This window comes from Bubalus kerabau, chromosome 3 (assembly GCF_029407905.1).
Source record: "Bubalus kerabau isolate K-KA32 ecotype Philippines breed swamp buffalo chromosome 3, PCC_UOA_SB_1v2, whole genome shotgun sequence".
Lineage (NCBI taxonomy): Eukaryota > Metazoa > Chordata > Mammalia > Artiodactyla > Bovidae > Bubalus > Bubalus kerabau.
In genome coordinates this window covers 150,260,797-150,282,209 of record NC_073626.1, presented here as the reverse complement: position 1 = coordinate 150,282,209, position 21,413 = coordinate 150,260,797, and the positions used below count along the sequence as shown (strand labels likewise).

The 21,413-nt window shown below is 44.0% G+C and overlaps 1 protein-coding gene across 2 annotated transcripts in view; it reads left to right on the top strand.

Moving 5' to 3' along the window:
• Positions 1-21,413, top strand: part of PLEKHM3 (pleckstrin homology domain containing M3) — a 226,327-nt gene that overhangs the window by 39,171 nt on the left and 165,743 nt on the right. For both annotated transcript variants that reach the window (XM_055573295.1, XM_055573296.1), the window contains exon 3: positions 11,687-12,622. In XM_055573295.1, coding sequence (XP_055429270.1) covers positions 11,687-12,622 — 936 coding nt within the window. The remainder of the gene's footprint in view (positions 1-11,686; positions 12,623-21,413) is intronic.

The following is a 21,413-nucleotide window of genomic DNA, read 5'->3' as shown; positions in this document are numbered from 1 at the left end:
GATAGCTATTGGACATAGTGCATATCAAACACTGTAGGCAGTAAATACTTAAGGACACCTCCCTCTGGTGGCCCCAGAGTCATCAAAGATCCAGGTACTTTTCATCTTTTTTCTCTGCTGTCCTCAGTATATTGGTGGTGTCTCTTCTTTCCCTCATTGATGCAAGATGGCTGCATTAGCCCCAAAGATATGTATCAGCAGCCAAAGTCAGGAAGGGAAAAAGTAGGGCACCTTGTCTGGGTCTTTTCTCAGAGGTCCCCAAGAGCACCCCATTAGCAGTCAGAACTGGGTTCCATACTGGTCCCTAAAGCAACCTCTGGCAAAGGAAAATGGGGTTACCAATTGTTTTAAACAAACCATGACATTTTCTGTGGGGGCGGGGAGAAGCCATCTCCACACCTAAACACAATTAGGGTTCTCTTGATAAAGAAGGGGGAGACACTTGACAGAGTAGCCGGGCACCTGATAGGCTCTGCCTCTGGTAGAGCTGGGCTGGAGAGATTTCTAGTCCCTTCTGCCTCTGTGTTTCTGTGATTCAGTGTTACTCAAAGATAGAGCACTTATCTTAAAATCTGGTGGCCTAAGTATGGGAGATTCTTTTATACTTAATTCCTATAGATTAATGAAACAGAATGAGAAGCTCACCATGGCAGACAGTGAGTATCATTTGCAAGCTGATGTTTGGAAATGTTTTCTGGGTAAAAAAAAGTTCATAAACACTAGAGATTATCCTTGTTAGAGAAGACAGAAAACCTCTGAATTTAAGGGGTTGAGTCTCTGATCTTCTGGTCAGGTTCACATCCAAAGAGTAAAATTGACCAGGTCTGTGTTGACTTGTACGCTATCACTGTTGCTCACAGCACAAAGAACTTGGAGAAGATCCCTAGCTGTGTAACTGATGCCTATATAGCCAGATATAATACAGGTTTGTTTCTTCTAGAGCCTACACAGATAGTATGTCCTTTCCCCTAAGTTTATGAAGGGAAAGCAAACGGGATATTCTCTTTCACCAACAAAGAAAGATCTCCGAAGTAGCTCATCACTTGAGCTTAGTTCATTTCTCCCAGAATAAGTTTGTTAATGACCATCCGTGAGCACTGCAGTGGCCAGCACTGTGTACCACATATAAAATGTCCAGGACCCAGCCCCTCTTTGATTCCTGTAGATCATTCTCTTCATGGTCTTTTCTGTGGGCATTTGTGGCAGTGTCATAGTTGACGTGCATCCTGTTAAATTCACTTCCCTCTTGTGACTCTAATGAGAACAAAGACCCAAAACTAGTTAACTTCTCCCTAGTTTCTGGCTTAAACACGGTCAGATACTAGAATATGAAACAAATAGACTTGGAAAGCAAAGAGACTTGATTGATCTAGAATGTCAGAGAAGTCTTCATTGAGGAAAGGATGTTCCAGCTGAGCATTGAGGGTTGAGCACTTAGCAGAGGTACAGATGAACACAGCCTATGTAGGGGGTGGTCAGGGGCTAAGCCAGAACAGGACTCATAATGGACTACGAGATTATGGAGGACCTTCAAAGCCAGACCGAGAGAATTAGCATGGTATGTTGGGCAAGAAGCACTTGAAAATTTCTTGAGAATTAAGATTGAAAGGATATGGACTTCCTAGTGATCCAGTTGTTGAGACTCTGAGCTTCCACTGCAGGGGACATGGGCTTGATCCTTGGTGGGGGAACTAAGATCCTGCATGCCACTCTTGTCCTCTCTCCCTCCCTTTGCACACTCCACTCCCGGGGAGCAATAACTTCCAGGCAGCTTTAGGAGAAGAAGCAAGTGTGTATCACTCAGCCTCTGCAGGAAATACTGATTCTGGCCTGCTCTTCTCGATGTGCTTTGCCACCCATCAGCCCTGTGTGGGCAGCCTCCTGGAAAGGAAAGTCTATACTGAGTGATCTAGTGATCCACTGGATCCAGTGATCCAGTGTTGCTGGTGACTCACAGGTAAGTCTGTGTAATTCTGGGGTTCTGTTCATGGCTACACCCCTAACCTGTAACCTCCAGCCGGCTCATGTTTGGATTGCTATGAGTCTGACTATCCTCTATCAATCTCAGTTGGTTTGCAACTTGAGTGAAGAAGAGAGATGCTATTTACTGGGTCACCTCCGGCCCTAAGAGTATGGAAGGATTGGTAGATGGGGTGGAAATGAGAAAACTCTGCCAGTCATCATGATGTGAAGTGATGGGACTCAATTTAGGATGACTGTGGCAAAAGAGAAAGTGGGACTTTTCTCTTTTGTGAAAAGTGAAAATGAAAAGAGAAAGTGACTTTTCTCAGCACTGGCTCGGTAAAAGAAAGTGACTTTTCTCTTTTGTGAAAAGAGAAGGAACGGCTGTCCTTGGGCTGTGAACGCTTGATAGAATCTGTCTGACTCATTTGGCGTTCCCACAGATCCCAGCATAGTCCTTTGTGCGTGCATCCAGCAAGTGCTTATGGAGCCAGTGCCGCTAATATGGGGGTGAGAGGGACATCCAGGTCCCTGTCTTCAAGGAGCCGCAGTTCTTTGAAAGAAATAAAAGAAGGTCGTAAGATAAGAGACTGAGAGGGGTCCTTTAGCTGAGGTGCTGAGGGGCGGTGGCCTCACTGAGGATGGCACCTTTGAGGTGAAAAGCTGAGGAGATGAAGATGTCAGTGGAGCTGGGGGGGAAGTGTTCCAGAGAGAGGACACAGCAGCTCCAGAGTCCTCGAGGCCAGAAAGCACTCAGCTCGTTCAAAAAACACAGGAGGCTTTTGGCTGGAGTTAGAGAAGAAATGTGAGATGGTGCGAGGTGAGGTCAGAGCAGTAGTCAGAGGCCAGACTGTGCAGGACAGAAAGCAGGGACATTGGAAGCATCTAGAATCTGGAGGAAGGAGACTGAGGCATAGGAGGTGCAGGTGCAAGTGAGTACTTTGGAATAGACACAATACACTTTGGGATATTAGAAGACAAGAGGAGAAGAGATCCGTAGAGGGGTAATTTTCAGATGTAATAGAGGAAGAGATTCTGAAGAAGAGGGAGATTCCACTTTCAGAGTGGAGGTGGAAGGACTAGCTTTTCCTGGTCTTCTTTGGACACCAGAAGCTGAAGTAGGAAACAGATTGATTGAATTCTTAAGATATATCAGGCATCATTCTGCGAGTTACTGATCTCTTCTTCATAATAATACAATGAGGTAGGTACTATTATGCATGCGTGCTAAGTCGCTTCAGTCATGTCTGACTCTTTGCAACCCTATGGATTGTAGCCCAGCAGGCATTATATTATAGCCCATCCCAGCCCACCATGGGATTCTCCAGGCAAGGGTATTGGGAGTGGGTTGCCATGCCCTCTTCCAGGGGATGTTCCTGACCCAGGGATCGCACCCACATCTCTTATGTCTCCTGCAGGAGGATTCTTTAGCAGGCGGATTCTTTACCACTAGCACCACCTGGGAAGCCCAGGTGCTATTATAGCCCCATTTTAAGGATGATAAAACTGAGACTTGGGTTAAGTCATTTGTCCAGGGTTACCCAGACAGTTAGGACAGAATTATGATATAAACTTCGGCCAGTTGGCTTAAGCACCTGTGGTCTTAACCAATGTGCTCTCTTACACTTGTATAGTACATTGGTTAGTGTAATGTTGAAGTGAAGCCAAGTAAAATATATATAAAGGCCCTCCCTCTGGTGCACATAGAAAGAGATGGTAGAATTTGGGGTTTGAAAGACTAAAGAAGGTGTGGAAAAATTGTTCTGGGATTGTGTTTGAGATCCATGAAATGAATAAAAGAATGAATTGTCAGGATTAAAGCAATAAAAGAAGTTGAACATGAATTTATGTTTGACCAGCGCTCTGGTCTGAATATTTGCATCCCCCAAAATTCATATGTTAAACTTCTGGCCCCAGAAGTGATGGAATTAGGAGGGGGCTTTGCAGTGTGCTTATTAGGATGTGAGGGTGGGGCCCTCTTTTCACATTTATTGGTCTTGTTATATGAACTTAAATGTTTCCTTTTAAATTTGCCTACATAATTTTGGAGTATTGTCAGCACATAGGCTTTTGAGTTCTTTGAAAACATTAAAATGTTGCTCTTTGTCTTTCATTCTGAACTATTGCCTGATCTTTGGGAGTCCTATTCTTAGGACTTCATTCCTTGTCTTGACTCAGGCCATTCAGACTTTCTTGGTAAACTAAATGTTTACCTAAATGTTTCATTAACTGTGATCTGGGACATGCATTTTAAAAAAACCATGGTGGTTTTTTAAAAACAAAATTGCATAAAGTGACCAAAATGGAAGCACATTTTGTTTAATTACATATGGTAATATATGTGAATAAGTCTCGCTATTATTTATATTATTATTACATATATATATATAATGTCTAAAAGCTTAATATCAGATACTCTACAGTCTGGGAGGAAGGATTGTGAGTGCTGGGATGTGGAGGCAGAAACCTTTTTTTACCTTTCTTATTGATTTTCTTGGAATATTTTATTATATAATTTAATACATATTTGATGAGTGTGAAATAGTATCTGAAATATGAGTCACCAAGGTGGTATAGCCATAGAGCCTTGTGGCTTCAGAGGAGGGCAGCTATGTTCAACTAAAGGGGACAAGGAAAGGCCTCGGGAAGAAGTGAGATTTTATACTAGCTCTTACATATGAGGAAAACGTGGACAAGAAGAGATTCAAGGAAATCTAGGTTGGGGGGAACAGTGAGAGAGAATCCATGGTTGGGAGGGGCCAGTAGTAAAAGTCACAGCAGGTCCCCTGGCTGGAGTGTGGGTAGTGGAGGAGAGTGGCTGTAGCGTGTGGAAGGCCCCTGGAGAAATTCATAACACAGGGATCAGGCTAACATCATCTGACCCTCCTAATCAATCTCCACATCCCTACAAGCAGGACAACCACCTGTAGCATATTCTCACAAAAAAGAAGAGCATCTACCTGGACCTTGAGATCTGTATAGCAGTTGACAGTAAACCTAGGAAACAGGAGCATTTGAACAATACCCTGAGGATAGGCTGTGCAAAATTCTACAGGACAAAGGAATGAATTTCTTCAATAAATTGTTGCTGTTCAGTTGCTAAGTTGTGTCCTGTAGTCTGCCAGGCTCCTCTGTTCATGGGATTTCCCAGGCAAGAATACTGGAGTAGGTTGCCATTTCCTTCTCCAGGGATCTTCCCGACCCAGTGATTGAACCTGCATCTCCTGCATTGGCAGGAAGATTCTTTACTTCTGAGCCATTAGAGAAGCCCAAAATATATGCCATGACAAAGAGGGAGAAAGAGGGAATTGTTACAGATTAAAAGAGACTTAAAAGACCTATCACAACTGTATGGATCACAAACAAGCTGTGGAAAATTCTTAAAGAGAGGGGAATTCCAGACCACCTTACCTGCCTCCTGAGAAACCTGTATGCAGGTCAAGAAGCAAGAGTTAGAACCAGACATGGAACAATGGACTGGTTCAAAACTGGAAAGGAGTATGTCAAGGCTGTATGTTGTCACCCTACTTATTTAACTTCTATACAGAGTACATCATGCAAAATGCCAGCCTGGATGAAGCACAAGCTGGAATCAAGATTTCTGGGAGAAATATCAATAACCTCAGATATGCAGATGACACCACCCTTATGGCAGAAAGCAAAGAGAAACTAAAGAGCCTCTTGATGAAGGTGAAAGAGGAGAGTGAAAAAGCTGACTTAAAACTCAGCATTCAAAAAACAAAGATCATAGCATCTGGTCCCATCACTTCATGGCAAATAGATGGGGAAACAATGGAAAGAGTGATAGACTTTATTTTCTTGGGCTCCAAAATCACTGCAGATGGCACCTGCAGCCATGAAATTAAAAGACGCTTGCTCCTTGGAAGAAAAGCTATGACAAGCCTAGACGGCATATTAAAAAGCAGAGACATTACTTTGCCACAAAGTTACATATAGTCAAAGCTATGGTTTTTCCAGTAGTCATGTATGGATGTGAGAGCTGGACTATAAAGAAAGCTGAGGGCCAAAGAATTGATGCTTTTGAACTATGGTGTTGGAGAAGACTCTTGAGAGTCTCTTGGACAGCAAGGAGATCATACCAGTCAATCTTAAAGGAAATCAACCCTGAATATTCATTGGAGGGACTGATACTGAGACTGAAGCTCTCATACTTTGGCCACCTGATGCAAAGAATCGACTCATTGGAAAAGACCCTGATGTTGGGAGGGGCTTCCCTGATAGCTCAGTTGGTAAAGAATCTGCCTGCAATGCAGGAGATCCCGGTTCGATTCCTGGGTCGGGAAGATCCACTGGAGAAGGGATAGGCTACCCACTCCAGTATTCTTGGGCTTCCCTTGTGGCTTAGCTGGTAAAGAATCTGCCTGCAATGGAGGAGACCTGGGTTGGGAAGATCCCCTGGAGAAGGGAAAGGCTATCCACTCCAGTATTCTAACCTGGAGAATTCCATGGGCTGTATAGTCCATGGAGTTGCAAGTAGTCGACACGACTGAGTGACTTTCAGTTTCACTTTCACTGATGCTGGGAAAGATTAAGGGCAGGAGGAGAAGGGGACGACAGAGGATGGGATGGTTGGATGGCATCACCGATTCAATGGACAAGAGTTTGAACAAGCTCTGGGAGATGGTGAAGGACAAGGAAGCCTAGTGTGCTGCAGTCCATGTGGTCAAAAAGAATCAAGACACAACTGAGATCCTGAACAACATGTCAACAAAATCAGTGTGTAAACCTAAATTGAACAAATTATCTATATAAAGACATTTTTTGAGATAATCTGGGAAAATGAGATACAGACTGGGTATTAGGTAAGGAATTATTAATGTTTGGGGCATGAAAATGGTATGATATATATTGTAAAGTTCTTATCTGTTAGATTAGAGGTATAGCTTGAAGTATTGACATTAGAAATGATGAAAGGTCTATAATTTGCTTTCAAAAATATTCCAGCAAACACACGCACACAAAGCACGAGTTGGAGAGGAGACAATAGCAGAAACTTGGTGATTTTTTAAAATTAATTAATTTATTTTAATTGGAGGCTAATTACTTTATAGTATCTTGGTGGTTTTTGCCATACATCGAAATGAATCAGCCACGGGGGTACACATGTCCCCATCCAGAACCCCACCTCCTTCCCCATCCCATCCCTCTGGGTTGTCCCAGTGCACCGGCTTTGAGTGCCCTGTTTCATGCATTGAACTTGGACTCTATTTCACATATGGTAATATACATATTTCAGTGCTAGTCTCTCAAATCATCCCACCCTCACCTTCTCCAACAGAGTCCAAAAGTCTGTTCTTCATATCTGTGTCTCTTTTGCTGTCTTGCTTATATGGTAGTGGTTACCATTTTTCTAAATTCCATATATATGCATTAATATCCTGTATTGGTGTTTTTCTTTCTGACTTACTTCACTCTGTGTAATAGGCTCCAGTTTCATCTACCTCATTAAAACTGATTCAAATGCATTCTTTTTAATAGCTGAGTAATATTCCATTTTGTATATGTACCACAACTTTCTTATTCATTTGTCTGCTGACGGACATCTAGGTTGCTTCTATGCCCTAGCTCTTGGAAACAGTGCTGCAGTGAACATTGGGGTACACGTGTCTTTCCCTTCTGGTTTCCTCAGTGTGTATGCCCAGCAGTGGGATTGCTGGGTCATATGGCAGTTCTCTTTCCAGTTTTTTAAGGAATCTCCACGCTGTTCTCAATAGTGGCTGTACTAGTTTGCATTCCCACCAATAGTGTGGAACCTTGGTGATTTTTTTAGACTGAGGGTTGGGTCCATAGGAAAATGTGTTACGGTCGACCTAAGGAGTTTGAACTTTATTATGTAGGACTAGGAAACTTGTGCAGGGTTTTGGGCTGATGAGGAGGCATGAGAAAGGTTATAAGTGGCCCAGAAAGGTTACCCTGGTAACTGAGTGGGACATGGCGGGTGGGGAGGAGGACTCACCATGGGAGCCCATTTAATATATTGATTAAGATGGTGGCTATGAGAATGGAAACTTTTTTTTTGAGAACAGAGAGAGGAAATAATGGCAAAAGAGGAACTCTTTGGTGCGTTGGCAGTACAGAAATGAATCAGGTGCATAAGGTGAGGCGGAAATCCCCTTTTCCTCTTCAGTCAGTGGCAAGTTTTATCCTTAAGCCACTGCTCTGAGTAGTATGGGATAAGGAGAGCGAAAAGGGATCTTTGTTGAGGAGGAGCTGAGCCAAGTCTTCATAACTGGCCACAGTGGAAAGCAGTGGGGAAACAGAATTCTCAGGTTCTTTTTATGTTTTTGACTTGTTTCTTGCTCTTTTTCACGAAAGAATTAGTCTCTTGTAGTTTCAGTATGAAATTTATAGATACAGTGATTCATTTTGATCACCTTTCTGTTTTCATTGGGGAAATGGTGATAATCTTTGTCAGAAGTTCAACCTGAATCATTTATGTTATTAGTTAAGACAGAGATAATATTGTTCATTTGTGAAATGGAACACTTTAGAAAAATGTAGGTGATGAAATGATATGGTCTGAGGAAATAAAAATTGACCTATGGTAAATTAATGGAAGCTTAGATTTAAGTGTATAACTTCTGATTTGTCAATAGCAAAAATATTCAAGATAGATTCAGCAGAAAGTAACAGCAAGGGATTAAAGAGAAATGGAAGTTCTCCAGCCCTCTACAGTCAATGATAATTCATACTTCACACACAACATACTGATAAGGTTTGATATAAACAGGCCCTCCAGAAAGGAATACACTCTGAGAATAGTTTTTTAATCACATCTGTTCTCTTCTTTTTCAAGAAATTACACTACAAACTGCAAACAAAATAAGGATGGGTCATATCCTATGATTAACTCCCCTCTTCTCTTTCTCAGTTTAACATACCTATTTAGAGAGGGCTGAGCTGAGGTAGGAAGAAAATATTGAAACACTATGCATTCTTTACCTTATTCTGCAGCAAGAAGGTGGGGGAACTTTTGAGACTCCCTACTAGACTTCCATTCAGTCCACCCAAGCTGGTATCTGTTCTCCTAGCTTATAAAGGCTTCCTAGGTGGCTCAGTGGTAAAGAACCCGCCTGCCAATGCAGGAGACGTAGGTTCAATCCCTGGGTCAGGAAGATCCCCTGGAGGAGAAAATGGCAACCCACTCCAGTATTCTTGCCTGGAGAATCCCATGGACAGAGGATCCCGGAGGGCTACAGTTCATGAGGTCACAAAGAGTCAGACACAACTGAATGACTGAGCACACACACACACACCCTAGCTTATACAATCAGAAAGGAGCGAGGTGTGCTTCTGGTTTAGGTTCAGTTAAAGTTAGAATTAATAATTTGTGGTAGCTATTGTAAAAAGCTCTCGGAGAGGAGAGAAAAGGAGAGGAAATTTCCTAGCTAAAAGCAAGAGAGATGGTTTTTCTTTTGCTCAGGAATGCGTAGCTGAGCTGCTGGGTCTCAGGAGGGATGGGGATGGAGGGATGCGTGGTTGTGGGTCTTGTTATGGAAAAGGTTGAACTGTCATCGGTGCCTGATGGAAATGAGAGGGAGGAGGCCACAGCAGTGTGTCTAACAGCACTGCCTCTCTTATTGCATTATCAGAAAAGAAAGATAACCTGAGAATAGTCTTCCATTATCTCTCTCTACAAAGGGATTAGTGCGGGTTGCAAGAAATTAATGGCTTTTGAATTAGCACAGAAATACTAATGAATGTCAGGACCAGAGATGTAAAGTAGGTGAAATTAGCTTTTCTCCGCCGCATTTCTCTCCTTTTCTCTTTTGGTTTGCTATTTTAAGATCTAGATCTGTTACTCTTTTTTCCTTTTTTTCTCCATCCAAGATCAGAAATCCTACCCCTTTGGGAATGTGATTTGTCTTCTTTAGGGAGTGACTCAATTAGTTTATGACTGTCTCCGATGTGTCAGCAAAAAGGTTGAGAAACATCTCAGAAATGAAAAACTTTACTAGGGAGGAGAGCTACCTCATTTTCACGCCGATGAAAGTATCAGGACATCTCCCAAGTGACAGTCCCCTTTTATTAAAGTATGACATCTGTATCTATGGCAGCTAATCATTAATTAGAGATGGCATGACCAGATGAACTTGTGGGGAAGAGGGGAAGAGAAGGGAAGGGAGTTAGACCTACTGTATGCTGGGTATTATGCTAGAAGCTTTATGTTCTAGAAGCTTTATTTCTATTCTAATTTTTACTAAGTACCCACTATGTTCCCTGGTGGTTCAGAGGGTAAAGCGTCTGCCTACAATGCGGGAGACCCGGCTTCGATCCCTGGGTCTGGAAGATCCCCTGGAGAAGGCAATGGCAACCCACTCTAGTACTCTTGCCTGGAAAACCCCATGGACAGAGGAGCCTGGTAGGTTACAGTCCATGGCATTGCAAAGAGTCAGACACGACTGAGCAACTTCACTTTCACTTTCACCCACTATGTACCAGACATTGTACTATGTACCGTGACCTAAGGATGGCAGGACAGATCTCGCCCCTGACCTCTGTGGAGCTTATAGTCCGTTAGGGAAGACACGCTTCTTTAAAAACATCAACATTTATTTTGTTTGATCAGATATTTAAATAGATTATTATAATACAGCCTGAGAAGAGCCCATTAGAAGAGAATAATATAGTAAGGATCCCTGATATTGACCCAGGGGTGTATGTGGGCAGACTAGGGGGTGGGGTTGAGGGAGTCAGGGCAGACTCCTTCTAGAAGAGAGGCTCCTTGAGTGACGGGTAAGTGTGTGGTAGCTGGTGGAAGTGGCGGAAGGGGCGCTGCAAGCAAAGCGAATAGCGTAAGCAGGTTCAGAGAGGGGAGGGAACTGCTATCCAAGCAGACACCTAAGAAGTAAGCTAGTTGAGTAATGTCTGGAGAACTGGTTATGAACCAGAAGGCCCCTGGCCGGGCCTTGAAGACTGATGGGAGTGTCTGAGAAACAGGAGTTTGTGAGCAGCATGCATCATGCTCTGTTCTTTGCACTGGCCCTTCCTGTCTTTACCAACCTAAAGAAAGATGAGTATTGCCAGGGAGTTAGGTCAAGTGGCAGGAAGAGCATTCTTTCTCTCATATTTGGTGCTTTGTAGAACATTGGGCTTCTCTGGTGGCACAGTGGTAAAGTATCTGCCTGCCAATGCAGGAGACACGGGTTCAATCCCTGGGTCAGGAAGATCCCCTGGAGAAGGAAATGGCAACCCACTCCAGTACTCGTGCCGTAGAAATCCCATGGACAGAGGAGGGAGCTTGGTGGGCTGCAGTCCATAGAGGTCGAAAAGAGTCAGACATGACTGAGTGACTAACCAACAACAAAAGAACGTTACCTAGAAAACAAGAAATTCTGGCAAAAAGCGGTTGTTTCATGGGCCCGCAGAGCATAACCCCGGTCATTCCAGTGTTTCTGTTTTCCGTACAGGCTTCTGCCTGTCTCATTGACAGCAAACCCCCAGCCGCCCAGTACTTACTTTTGCAGTCAGAATTGCACCCTAGGTAAGTTCTTCAGATGTGAGGGTTTCCGTCAATTACATCTTGTTGATTAGACACTCTCTTGGAATTTTTACTACCTCTGTTTAATATTGTGTTTGGTTTGAGCCAGCAGGTTAGGCTGATCTGTTTGTTTTCTGGCACCCGCCTTGTCATCTCATTCAGTTCATTCATGTTCACGGATTAATACGTTACTTCTTTTTTTTTTTCCTCCTTTCTTTCTAGAACACAAGCCAGCATTCCCAAACATCTTGAAGAAGGGTTACCTGGAGATTCGGAAGGACCATGACAGTTACTGGCAAAGCTGTTACGCCGAGCTCTCCCCCTATAGCTTATACTTCTACAGCCTCGACAGCAGTGGGAATCAGAACCTCTACGCCACGTACCAGCTGTCCCACTTCCAGAGCATATCCGTTCTGGGAAACCTTGAGGCCAGGCTGGTGGACACCGTCCTGTATGACAACACTCAGTTGCAGCTAAAGGCAGAGTCACCGTGGGAGGCTTTGGACTGGGGGCAGAAGCTCTGGGAAGGCGTGCATGCTGCCGCACCAGCCTACATGGGCCGGCCGGGAGAGCTGGCCAACTCCCGGGGGCTTGGCCATCACGCTGACTGTCCACAGAATCATTGTTTACAGAAGAAATCCCGCGAGCTGCTCATGCCGTCCCCTGTGCTGGATAGCCCCAAACAGTATCAAAACATCCTCAAATCCGGGACGCTGTACAGGCTGACCATGCAGAACAACTGGAAGGCGTTTACATTTGTGCTGAGCAGGACCTGCCTGATGGCCTTTCCACCGGGCAAGCTGGACGAGGACCCCCTGCTGAGCTACAACGTGGATGTGTGTCTGGCTGTCCAACTGGACCACCTGGACGACTGTGACTCTTGCTTTCAAGTCATTTTCCCCCAAGACGTCCTCCGCCTCCGTGCTGAGACACGGCAGAGGGCTCAGGAGTGGATGGAGGCCCTGAAAACAGCTGCCAACGTGGCAAGGAGCTCAGAACAGAACCTGCAGGTCACGCTGAGGACCAAACCCAGGGATCAGATGGGTGGGCACGAACTCAGGAAGAACAAACGCCAGTCGGTGACCACTAGCTTCCTTAGCATCCTGACGACTTTGTCTCTGGAACGAGGGCTCACCGCTCAGAGTTTCAAATGTGCAGGTATGAAACAGCATTTCAGCCTAAAACTCATTAAAGAACAAAATCCTGAATCCCACAAATGGAATTCACTTGAAAAATCCCTTTGAGAAGCCAGTCCCCAATACCTCTTGCATCTCACTCAGTCGTGTCCAACTCTTTGTGATCCCATGGACTGTAGCCCGCCAGGATCCTCTGTCCATGGGATTTCTCAGGTTAGAATACTAGAATGGGTAGCCATTCCCTTCTCCAGGGAATCTTCCCGACCAAGGATCGAACCCGGCTCTCCCATGTTACAGACAGATTCTTTACTGTCTGAGCCACCAGGGAAGCCCCTCCTTTAAGGAGTTTGCCATATTAAACCATCTATCCATCTTTATGCCACTAGAAGCAGCTGTGATCTACCCACTGAATCAAAATGACTCGGCTGCAGCATAAGCAGGCTAGAATGTAGACTTCCTGAGCCCGCTGTGATTCCATTTCCTCTGCCTTCTTAAATCAAGGTCACTGGGAATGTAGACTGTCTCCTAAGAGACATCCATGCCCAAAGCTGACTGCTAGTATTCCTTAGGTAAGGAAAGCATCCATAGTCAATAACTGTCATTGATCATGACCTTGTCAGATTCTGTTAGGGAAGACTCCAGAAAGTCAGCCTTGACAGAGAACCTGGAGGTGGCCAAGTGCAGGGTGATGATGAATCAGCAGGTGACCTCTGAGTCACGATGGGCTGGGCCCTCATCCTTGAGACTCCTGGGGCTGCCAGAACTGCTATGGAGGGTGAGACCCAAGGTGGAGGCCAAGGCCCAGTCATCTGGTGGTCCTTAAAACCCTATTATTGCTTCTCTCCCCTACTCAACATTCCTCTCACCTTCCTGCAAACAGTAAACCAGAAAGCATACATCCCTCACTAAACCAAGTCTGTATATCTCCTATGAGCAAAATCAAATTATTTCCCTTTCACTGTACATGCTTGTGTGCTCAGTCGAGTCCGACTCTTTGTGACCCCGTGGACCGTAGCCTGCCAAGCTCCTCTGTCCGTGGGATTTTCTAGGCAAGAATACTGGAGTGGGTTGCCATTTCCTACTCCAGGGGATCTTACCAACCCAGGGATCAAACCCATGTCTCTTGTGTTTCCTGCATTGGCAGGCGGGTTCTTTACCAACTGTGCCACCTGGCAAGCCTTTCACTTTGACTAAACCCCATGCAATTTTTCACAAGAAATGTACCATGCAAATAGCTTTAACTGGCAGCCTGATTTGGAAAATTTCAATTCAGGTGTATCAGATTTAAGTATGTTGTTTAAAAATGAACAAGAAACCTACCACCAGTCAAGAGCAGATTTTCAATTTCATGCCCCTTCCTGCATTCAGAAAAGCCAAATAGCAGTGGCACAGTGAACCTTTGAATTTACCTTAGTTATGTGGTCGCCTCTTCTATTGAAAAATAATTTACTCAAAGCGGGGATTAAGTGAATCATCCATGCTTTGTCTGGAGGGCCTCAGTAGCTTGGGAGCAGACACTTGCAGGGTGGGCTGGGAGAGACCAGCAACTCTGAGCCAATAAAGAAGCCATACTGGGTGAGGTGCACACGTCTGCAAGCTTGTGTGACCTTGTGTTAAGTCAGCCAGCTACTTTCAGGAAAGGTTTTTGAAATAAGGAGATGCTGGTTTTAGCACAGTTTTTAGAAATTATTGACATTGCAGTGTCTTCATATACTAGTGCATATATTATATTTCAGAGTTCAGCCAGTCAATAATAATTTATGAGTGCTTGCTCTATGGATGCACTGGAATTGTGATACACTCTTGTGGCTTTAGACTGCTGAGGAGGCAACAAATCTGCTGTGTTACTGGAATCGGGGAGAACAGCCCAGCTTCATTTTCAAGGCAGAGACCAGAGTATGAATTGGGACCTTCCTAGTAAAAGAGGGAAGAAAAGCCTCAGGTGTTACACAGAATGATCCCTTTGTGGTCCTCTACTTCACCTTCCTATCCTAAGTCTGCTTCCTGATGGAGTGTGCCCTGCATACACCTTGGGCTACCTGAGTAGCATCTCTAACACCCAGAGGAAGGAGAAATACAGGCAGAGGGTACTGCTCGGCAGGTATACCACATCTGGCAGTTGGAGAAAGGAGAACAGGAAAAAGGCATAGAAAGGTGAGTGGAAGAGACAGGGAGACAGAAGCTAAGTGGAAAAGAGTAGGGAAAGGATCACGTAATGGGCTGGGATAGGACCTGGAGCAGCTTCTTTGTGTGTGCCTGCTAGGTTGCTTTAGTCATGTCCAATTCTTTGCGACCGTATGGACTGTAGCCCACCAGGCTCCTCTGTCCATGGGATTCTCCAGGCAAGAATACTAGAGTGGGTTGCCGTGCCCTCCTCCAGGGGATTTTCCCAACCCAGGGATCGAGCCCGAGTCTCTTACGTGTCCTGCATTGGCAGGCGGGTTCTTTACCACTAGCGCCACCCGGAAAGCCCCAGAGCATCTGCTTTAGGGTCCATGTTTTAGGATGCCACACTTTGCTGTGTGAATCGGGTGCCCACTGATTGGCCATCTGGAGAATAGGCTGTGGATGGTGGTAACAGGGACCCTGGAGACAGGGTAAGGTAGTCTAAGAGTCCTTTGCTCTGCTTGACTTTTACCTTCTTGCTTTTGGTTTGGAGTACTAATGGGGCACAAGTAGCTTTCTCATTTGGTGTGGGGAGAAGTCAGTCCTAATTTGTACAATGTGGCTGATTCTCAAGTAAAATGTTTAATTTCACTTCATGTCCCCTCTTCCATCAGAAACAGCTACGCTCGGTCGCTCTGTGGTACACGTGGGTTATGCGTGGCTTTCATTTTCCTAAATACCTGTGCTCAGAATACTGGTTTCCTGTCTCAGATAGGCATACTCCATCTCCTGTAGGGGGCAGAGTCTCAAAAGAAAAAGGCCCAAACTTGGTAAGCAAACCTCTGAATGTTGTTTTAAGTTACTTAGGAGGCTGTTCCTTATATCAAAGATTATTATAGCAGATGGAACTTGAAAAATTGATCTATGTTTCTCACAAACACAGTTAATCTAAACCAGCTGTTTGCGCATTTAGTCCTTGTGTCCCCTAGCTTTTCATCTTCATAAAAACGTGTATTCAGTGAAAGAGCTGGTTGCATAGCATGTTTACCTTCCAAGCTGTCAAAAAGTCCAATAAACTGTTTTTAGTTGAATCTTGGCTTTCTTTATCATTTTGGGGAGAAGCTAGTTCACAGTATCGCACTGTTTAAGTGAGCCTCTTTAGACTACAAGGACTTATGTCCACTTGGTCCCTCCCCCTTTAAATATTCCTAATGAATAAACTTTAACAGTGGAAGATTGCACTGAGCAGGTCTTTATCATGATGTCATTCGGTTGCTATTCGGGGGAGCCACAGATGTTGGCTTTTAGATCTACAAAATAGTACAGTTGGCCTCATTTCACTGAATACTTTCTGTAGGTGAAGAATTTTCTATATCCTTTAGAAACTTAGAGAGCCCGGGCAGAGAAAATGGACCCTGACCATCCCCAAATGCCTGAGGTTACGGTTTTGAAAATACATGTTTGCACATAACTGTTTATTTCTTAACATGTGCTTGAACTTTTTATAGTTGTGTTTGATTATGTGTGGTTTGTTACATGGCTCCCTCTCCAGCTCCATGGATGCTAGGAAACCCAGCTACAGTGGTCTTCCTGCTATTCTGTAACCTATTCTTGCTCATTCATGGCTCCAAGGCCCTTATACACGCTCTTCCTTCTTTCTGAGAACGTGCCTTTGAAAATTAAATTCTTCCATTCATTCCACCGTTTATTGTGTACCAAGTTTCTGACCACATGCCTGAACCTCAGATGTACCTGGAGGAGTCAGTGGTCCCTGCCCTCAGGGAACTTGCAGTCTCCTAGGGAAACCAACATGAACCAGATTCATCACCAATGCCAAATGGCAACTGTGAGCAGAGCTGGGGAAGCAAGGCCCACAGGTCAGATTGGGGAGCTGTCAGAGTAGTGCCTGGAGAAGGAAATGGCAACCCACTCCAGTGTTCTTGCATGGAGAATCCCATGGATGGAGAAGCCTGGTAGGCTGCAGTCCATGGGGTCACACAGAGTCGGACACGACTGAAGCGAGTTAGCAGCAGCAGCAGAGTGGTGCCAAGTGGAAGTCTATGAAACTGCAAACATTGTGTCTTTTCTGACCGACAAAAAAGGGCAGTTTGATAAGGTTGAACTTCGTGTTTGACCTTGAAGTCCCAGAAGGTTCCTGGGCAAAGGAGCACATGAGGAAAGTGGTATTTAGGAACAATTAATTTGCTAGTGCTTTAGTACAACTTTACAGAAGCACTTTAGCAGAAAGTAAGGAATGCTTCTTTAATGAAGTCACTGGTTGGGATTCAAAATTATGTTTGGCAATAGGGCATCTGTAGTTTTAAAATATTAATGCTAAAACAAATAACTGTGTGGCTTATTAAAATATTTATGGGGTATGTACCTGTAAGTGGTTCTAAATGAGGTCATTCACAAAATGCTGTATAAATTTGATTATAAAGCAGTAGCACGGTTTTCTTCAGGAATTAGAAAATGTGTACATACCTGTTTCCCCTCAACAGATACTTGGTTTCCTGGCAGTAATATATACAGATAGTTTTCCTGTAATTTCCCAACAATCAAGAAACATAGCAGTTGAGTGTTATGATGAAAGAGCCCAGAGCCTTGTTTATAGATGTGGCAAGAGATGGCAACACTCACGTCTTGAAGCGTCTTACTGCTTTGTAATTTGGAGGTGCAATCGGAAGGCCTACTGTGGGGCAGTGTTCTTGATTGTGAACCGAAATTGAAAATGTTAACAGAAGAGACAGCAAGAAAAACAGTGATCTGAGGGGATCCCCTCCACCATTTCACACTGTCAGTTTTTATGGTTTTACTCCTTGGGCTGCTGTTTAACCTCTTAGGACTGCTCTTGGTGATTACATCTCTCTGGCATTAAGAGCTTTTTACTTTCCTTTTTTCTAACCCCCCTAGCCCTTGGGAGGGGTAAGCCCAAGGGGTGGGGGGAGTTTTGCTGTGAATTCTTCAGCCATTTAGTGCAAATTCCTGTAATTACCGGCATTGTGTCCTCTCTGAATGGCACATAATACAGCAGAAGCCATTCCTAATTGAGACCTTACAGGAGGTACAAATCCTCTCTTTGTTCAGCCTGACAAATTAGTGCCAGAAAGTGGCAGGGTCCGAGTGGAAATCAAAGGCAAGAAACACAAAGATGGAACTTAAGGCTACAGTAATAACCCTCTCTTGTCCTGAAGGGAAAAAAAGGAATGACCAATGAAAAATGACGGGTTTTTTTTTTGTTATAAATTCCCTTGACATGACAGCACCTCGGGGCTGCTCTATTTATTTAGCAAAAGTGATTAAACAGTAATACAACAGGGCCGCCCATTGTTTCCCCCCGGTGCCCCCACCTCACAGACCCCTGCTGCCTCGGCTAATTGATTGACAATGAACCTCTGATAAAGAAGTATGTTGTTAGGACCTGAGGTGGGGGGGAGCCTTTTTTCCCCTCTTTTTGTGTGTCTGAGTGTGTGTGTGTATGTGTGTGTGTGTGGGTGTGGGTGTGGGTGTGATTTCATTTTTGTTTGAATTGCACTCCAGTTTCTCTTTGCCCCACCCCTTCTTTCCCCTTCTCTCCCCTTTGCTTTCCACTCCCCTTACCCCAAAGCTTTTGAGCAGTTGCTCCCAGCTGACATTCACAAACAGGTAGTGAGGAATTAGAATTGTAGTACAGGCTTTTGACAAGTTTATCTTCGAGCAAACTTCCTCCTCTCCCTTTGGTCCATTTAAGGCAGAACAGGAGTGTGAGAAGACAGAAAAGGGGAAGAGGGCTGATTATTGGTGCTTTAAGCTCAGAGAAGTGGGGTTTTTTTGTTGTTTGTTGTTTTTTTAGTTTCTCGTGTGTGGGAACGGATGTCTGAAGCTAATCTTTCAACTTTAAGAATCTGTGCACGTTTATGTGTGTAGGTGGGGGCGGCGTTGTAGAATAAGAAATAAAAATTTGAATTATTTAAATCTCCCTTCAGTTCCTGAGAAGCGAGGATTGATTATTTTAGGATAGAACATGGCTGCTTGTGGTGTAATTCAGCACCCCAAGATTGCTGTAAATGGTGGGAAGATGACCAAAGGCCTCTAGGCAGATAATTAATAGCCCCTAGTTATATATGCTCAGCTAGCTAAGCTGAAGCTAAATCCCAAATTTAACTCTGTTACAGCTGCAAAAACAAATCATTTCAAGCCCCTATGAAAGCAAAATATATTAAACAAACAGTATCGACCTTGTTAATACCCCATGGCATTTCATGTGATAAATGAGGGCGTCTTTCTGGCAAAGGCCCGTTTTATGGCATCGTTTGGACATAAAAGATACCTTTACCCTGGTAATACAAGCATCCCTGATAGAAAGTATGGAGTGGTTAATTATTCATTAAATAGCTGCCAGTCTGGAAGTAAGCAGTATTTCTGAAAAAAAAAAGCAGTATTTGGGCACAGTTAGTTACTTATTGGCCTCAGAGTAAATCATGCAGAATGGCAATTCTTAAAAAAAAAGAGAAATTGAATTTGGGAGCTGATTATGCACGAGTCTAGGTAAAATAAGTTCTGTACATTTTTAAGTGCCAAGTCGGAAAGTTATACAACTTACTACTTACGTTCTTGAAAAAAACAAATTCCAGTATGGCTAAAAATCTGTTTTGATTCTCATGTGAAAAATTAGGGGATCTCTAGTAGCCAAAGTGCCAGACCTCCTAAGGAAATGAGAGACAAAAAAAGAAATTAACTTTCCTTGATAGCTCCAATTCCTCTCTTTACTACTATTTTCAAATTTGTCTCACACTTATTAGGAATGGTAATACAGTGAAGATTTATTTGACTTAAGGAATAGGCAGGTAGCCAATTGGAAGAGAAAGAAACAATTAAGGAAGACTCTGCTGTGCCCCTCAAAACATAAATAGCTTGGAGTAATGAGAACTATTTAGTCTATTATAACCATCTCACTTTGTGTTGGGCTTCCCTGTGTCTCAGCTGGTAAAGAATCCACCTGCAATGCGGGAGACTTGGGTTCAATCCCTGGGTTGGGAAGATCCCCTGGAGAAGGGAAAGGCTACACACTCCAGTATTCTGGCCTAGAGAATTCCATGGATTGTATAGTCCATGGGGTTGCACTTTGTATTGTCTAAGTTATTTTGTTTTTGAGTGTATTTGATTGCTGTCTCCCAGAGAAGAAATCTCTAGTTCATTTTGTTTGTGTGCTGGAGGGCTAAGTTTTATTTGCCCAACCTTGATTAGCACCATGGAGGCGTTCTGATAGTAATATCCGTAAGTGGAGTTTCAGTGGGGTTTTATTTCAACATGCATTTATTAAACCCCTCATGTATGTAGGGGTTTTCCTGGTGGCTCAGACGGTAAAGAATCTGCCTGCAGTATAGGAGACTTGGGTTCGATCCCTGGATTGGCAGGATCCCCTGGAGAAGGAAATGGCTACCCACTCCAGTATTCTTGCCTGAGAAATCCCATGGACAGAGCCTGGTGGGCTACAGTCCATGGGGTCCCAAAGAGTCAGACACGACTGAGTGACTGACACTTTCATGTATGCCACACACATGCTCTTCCAGGCACCTTGGGATATGGGAGTAGGAGTGTGGTGTATGCTGTGCTCTTCAAAACATCTAGAACTCCTGCCCCTCCTGAAGTGTATGGGGGGCTGGATGGGACTGGGAGACAAAGGGGGGCAAGCCAGTGGTTTGGAGACCCGTACGTCCGCGGCTGTGTTCATGTCAGAGAACCCTGTTGTAGAGAACTTGAAAGCTAAAGTGCTAAAGGAGTGTCTTTCCTCACTCTTCTGTTTTAAACTTTGTCCTTCTGCTTCTTGGAGAATTAATCTCAGGGAACCATCATCTCAGCTTTTACTACCATCTATCAAAGATAAAACCTGAATTTCTATTATGTGCTCATTATGTAGTAGGTGCGATAGGAGATACAAGAGAAGCATAGGTGTGGCCTAGACCCCCAGGACATTAGAGTCTGGTTGAGGGTGCACAAAGGAAAGTGAGGGGTTACTAGACAGTTAGGTCAGATCCATGCTTAGTGTTCAGAAAAGCATTTGGTAAAAACCCCTCAAGACGGAGAAACTTGGGTTATCAGAGATTTTAATAATGTTGTTTTGTGAATGGTGAATGACTGACAGCTTTACCCAAGGATTATTGACTAACAAATTCCTTTCATCCTAGAATGTTGTCAGTAAAGATACACGAAAAAAGTGAGAAGCAGCATACTTTAGTAATTAGGAGCTAGGACTCTGGAATCAGACTGGCTAAGTTCCTAGATCTGCTACTCACTCTGTGACTCTGGGTAAATTACTTAACCTCTCTGTACCTTCATTTTAAAATTTCAGATGTGAGAAAATAATCACATCTACTCCATAAGTTTGTAGTAAGAATAAAATGGGTTAAAAGGGCTTGAAACAGTGCCTGGCACGTGCTATATGCTATGATTAGTCGCTCAGTCGTGTCTGACTTTTTGCAACCCCATGGACTGTAGCCCGCCAGGCTCCTCTGTCCGTGGGGATTCTTCAGGCAAGAATACTGAAGTGGGTTGCCATGCCCTCCTCCAGGGGATCTTCCTAACCCAGGGATCAAACCCAGGTCTCCCGCATTGCCTGGCACATAGTAAATGCTATATAAGAATTTTGTTGTTCACTCAGTTGTGTCTGACTCTTTTCAACCCCATGGACTGCAGCACGCCAGGCTTCCCTGTCCACCATCTCCTGG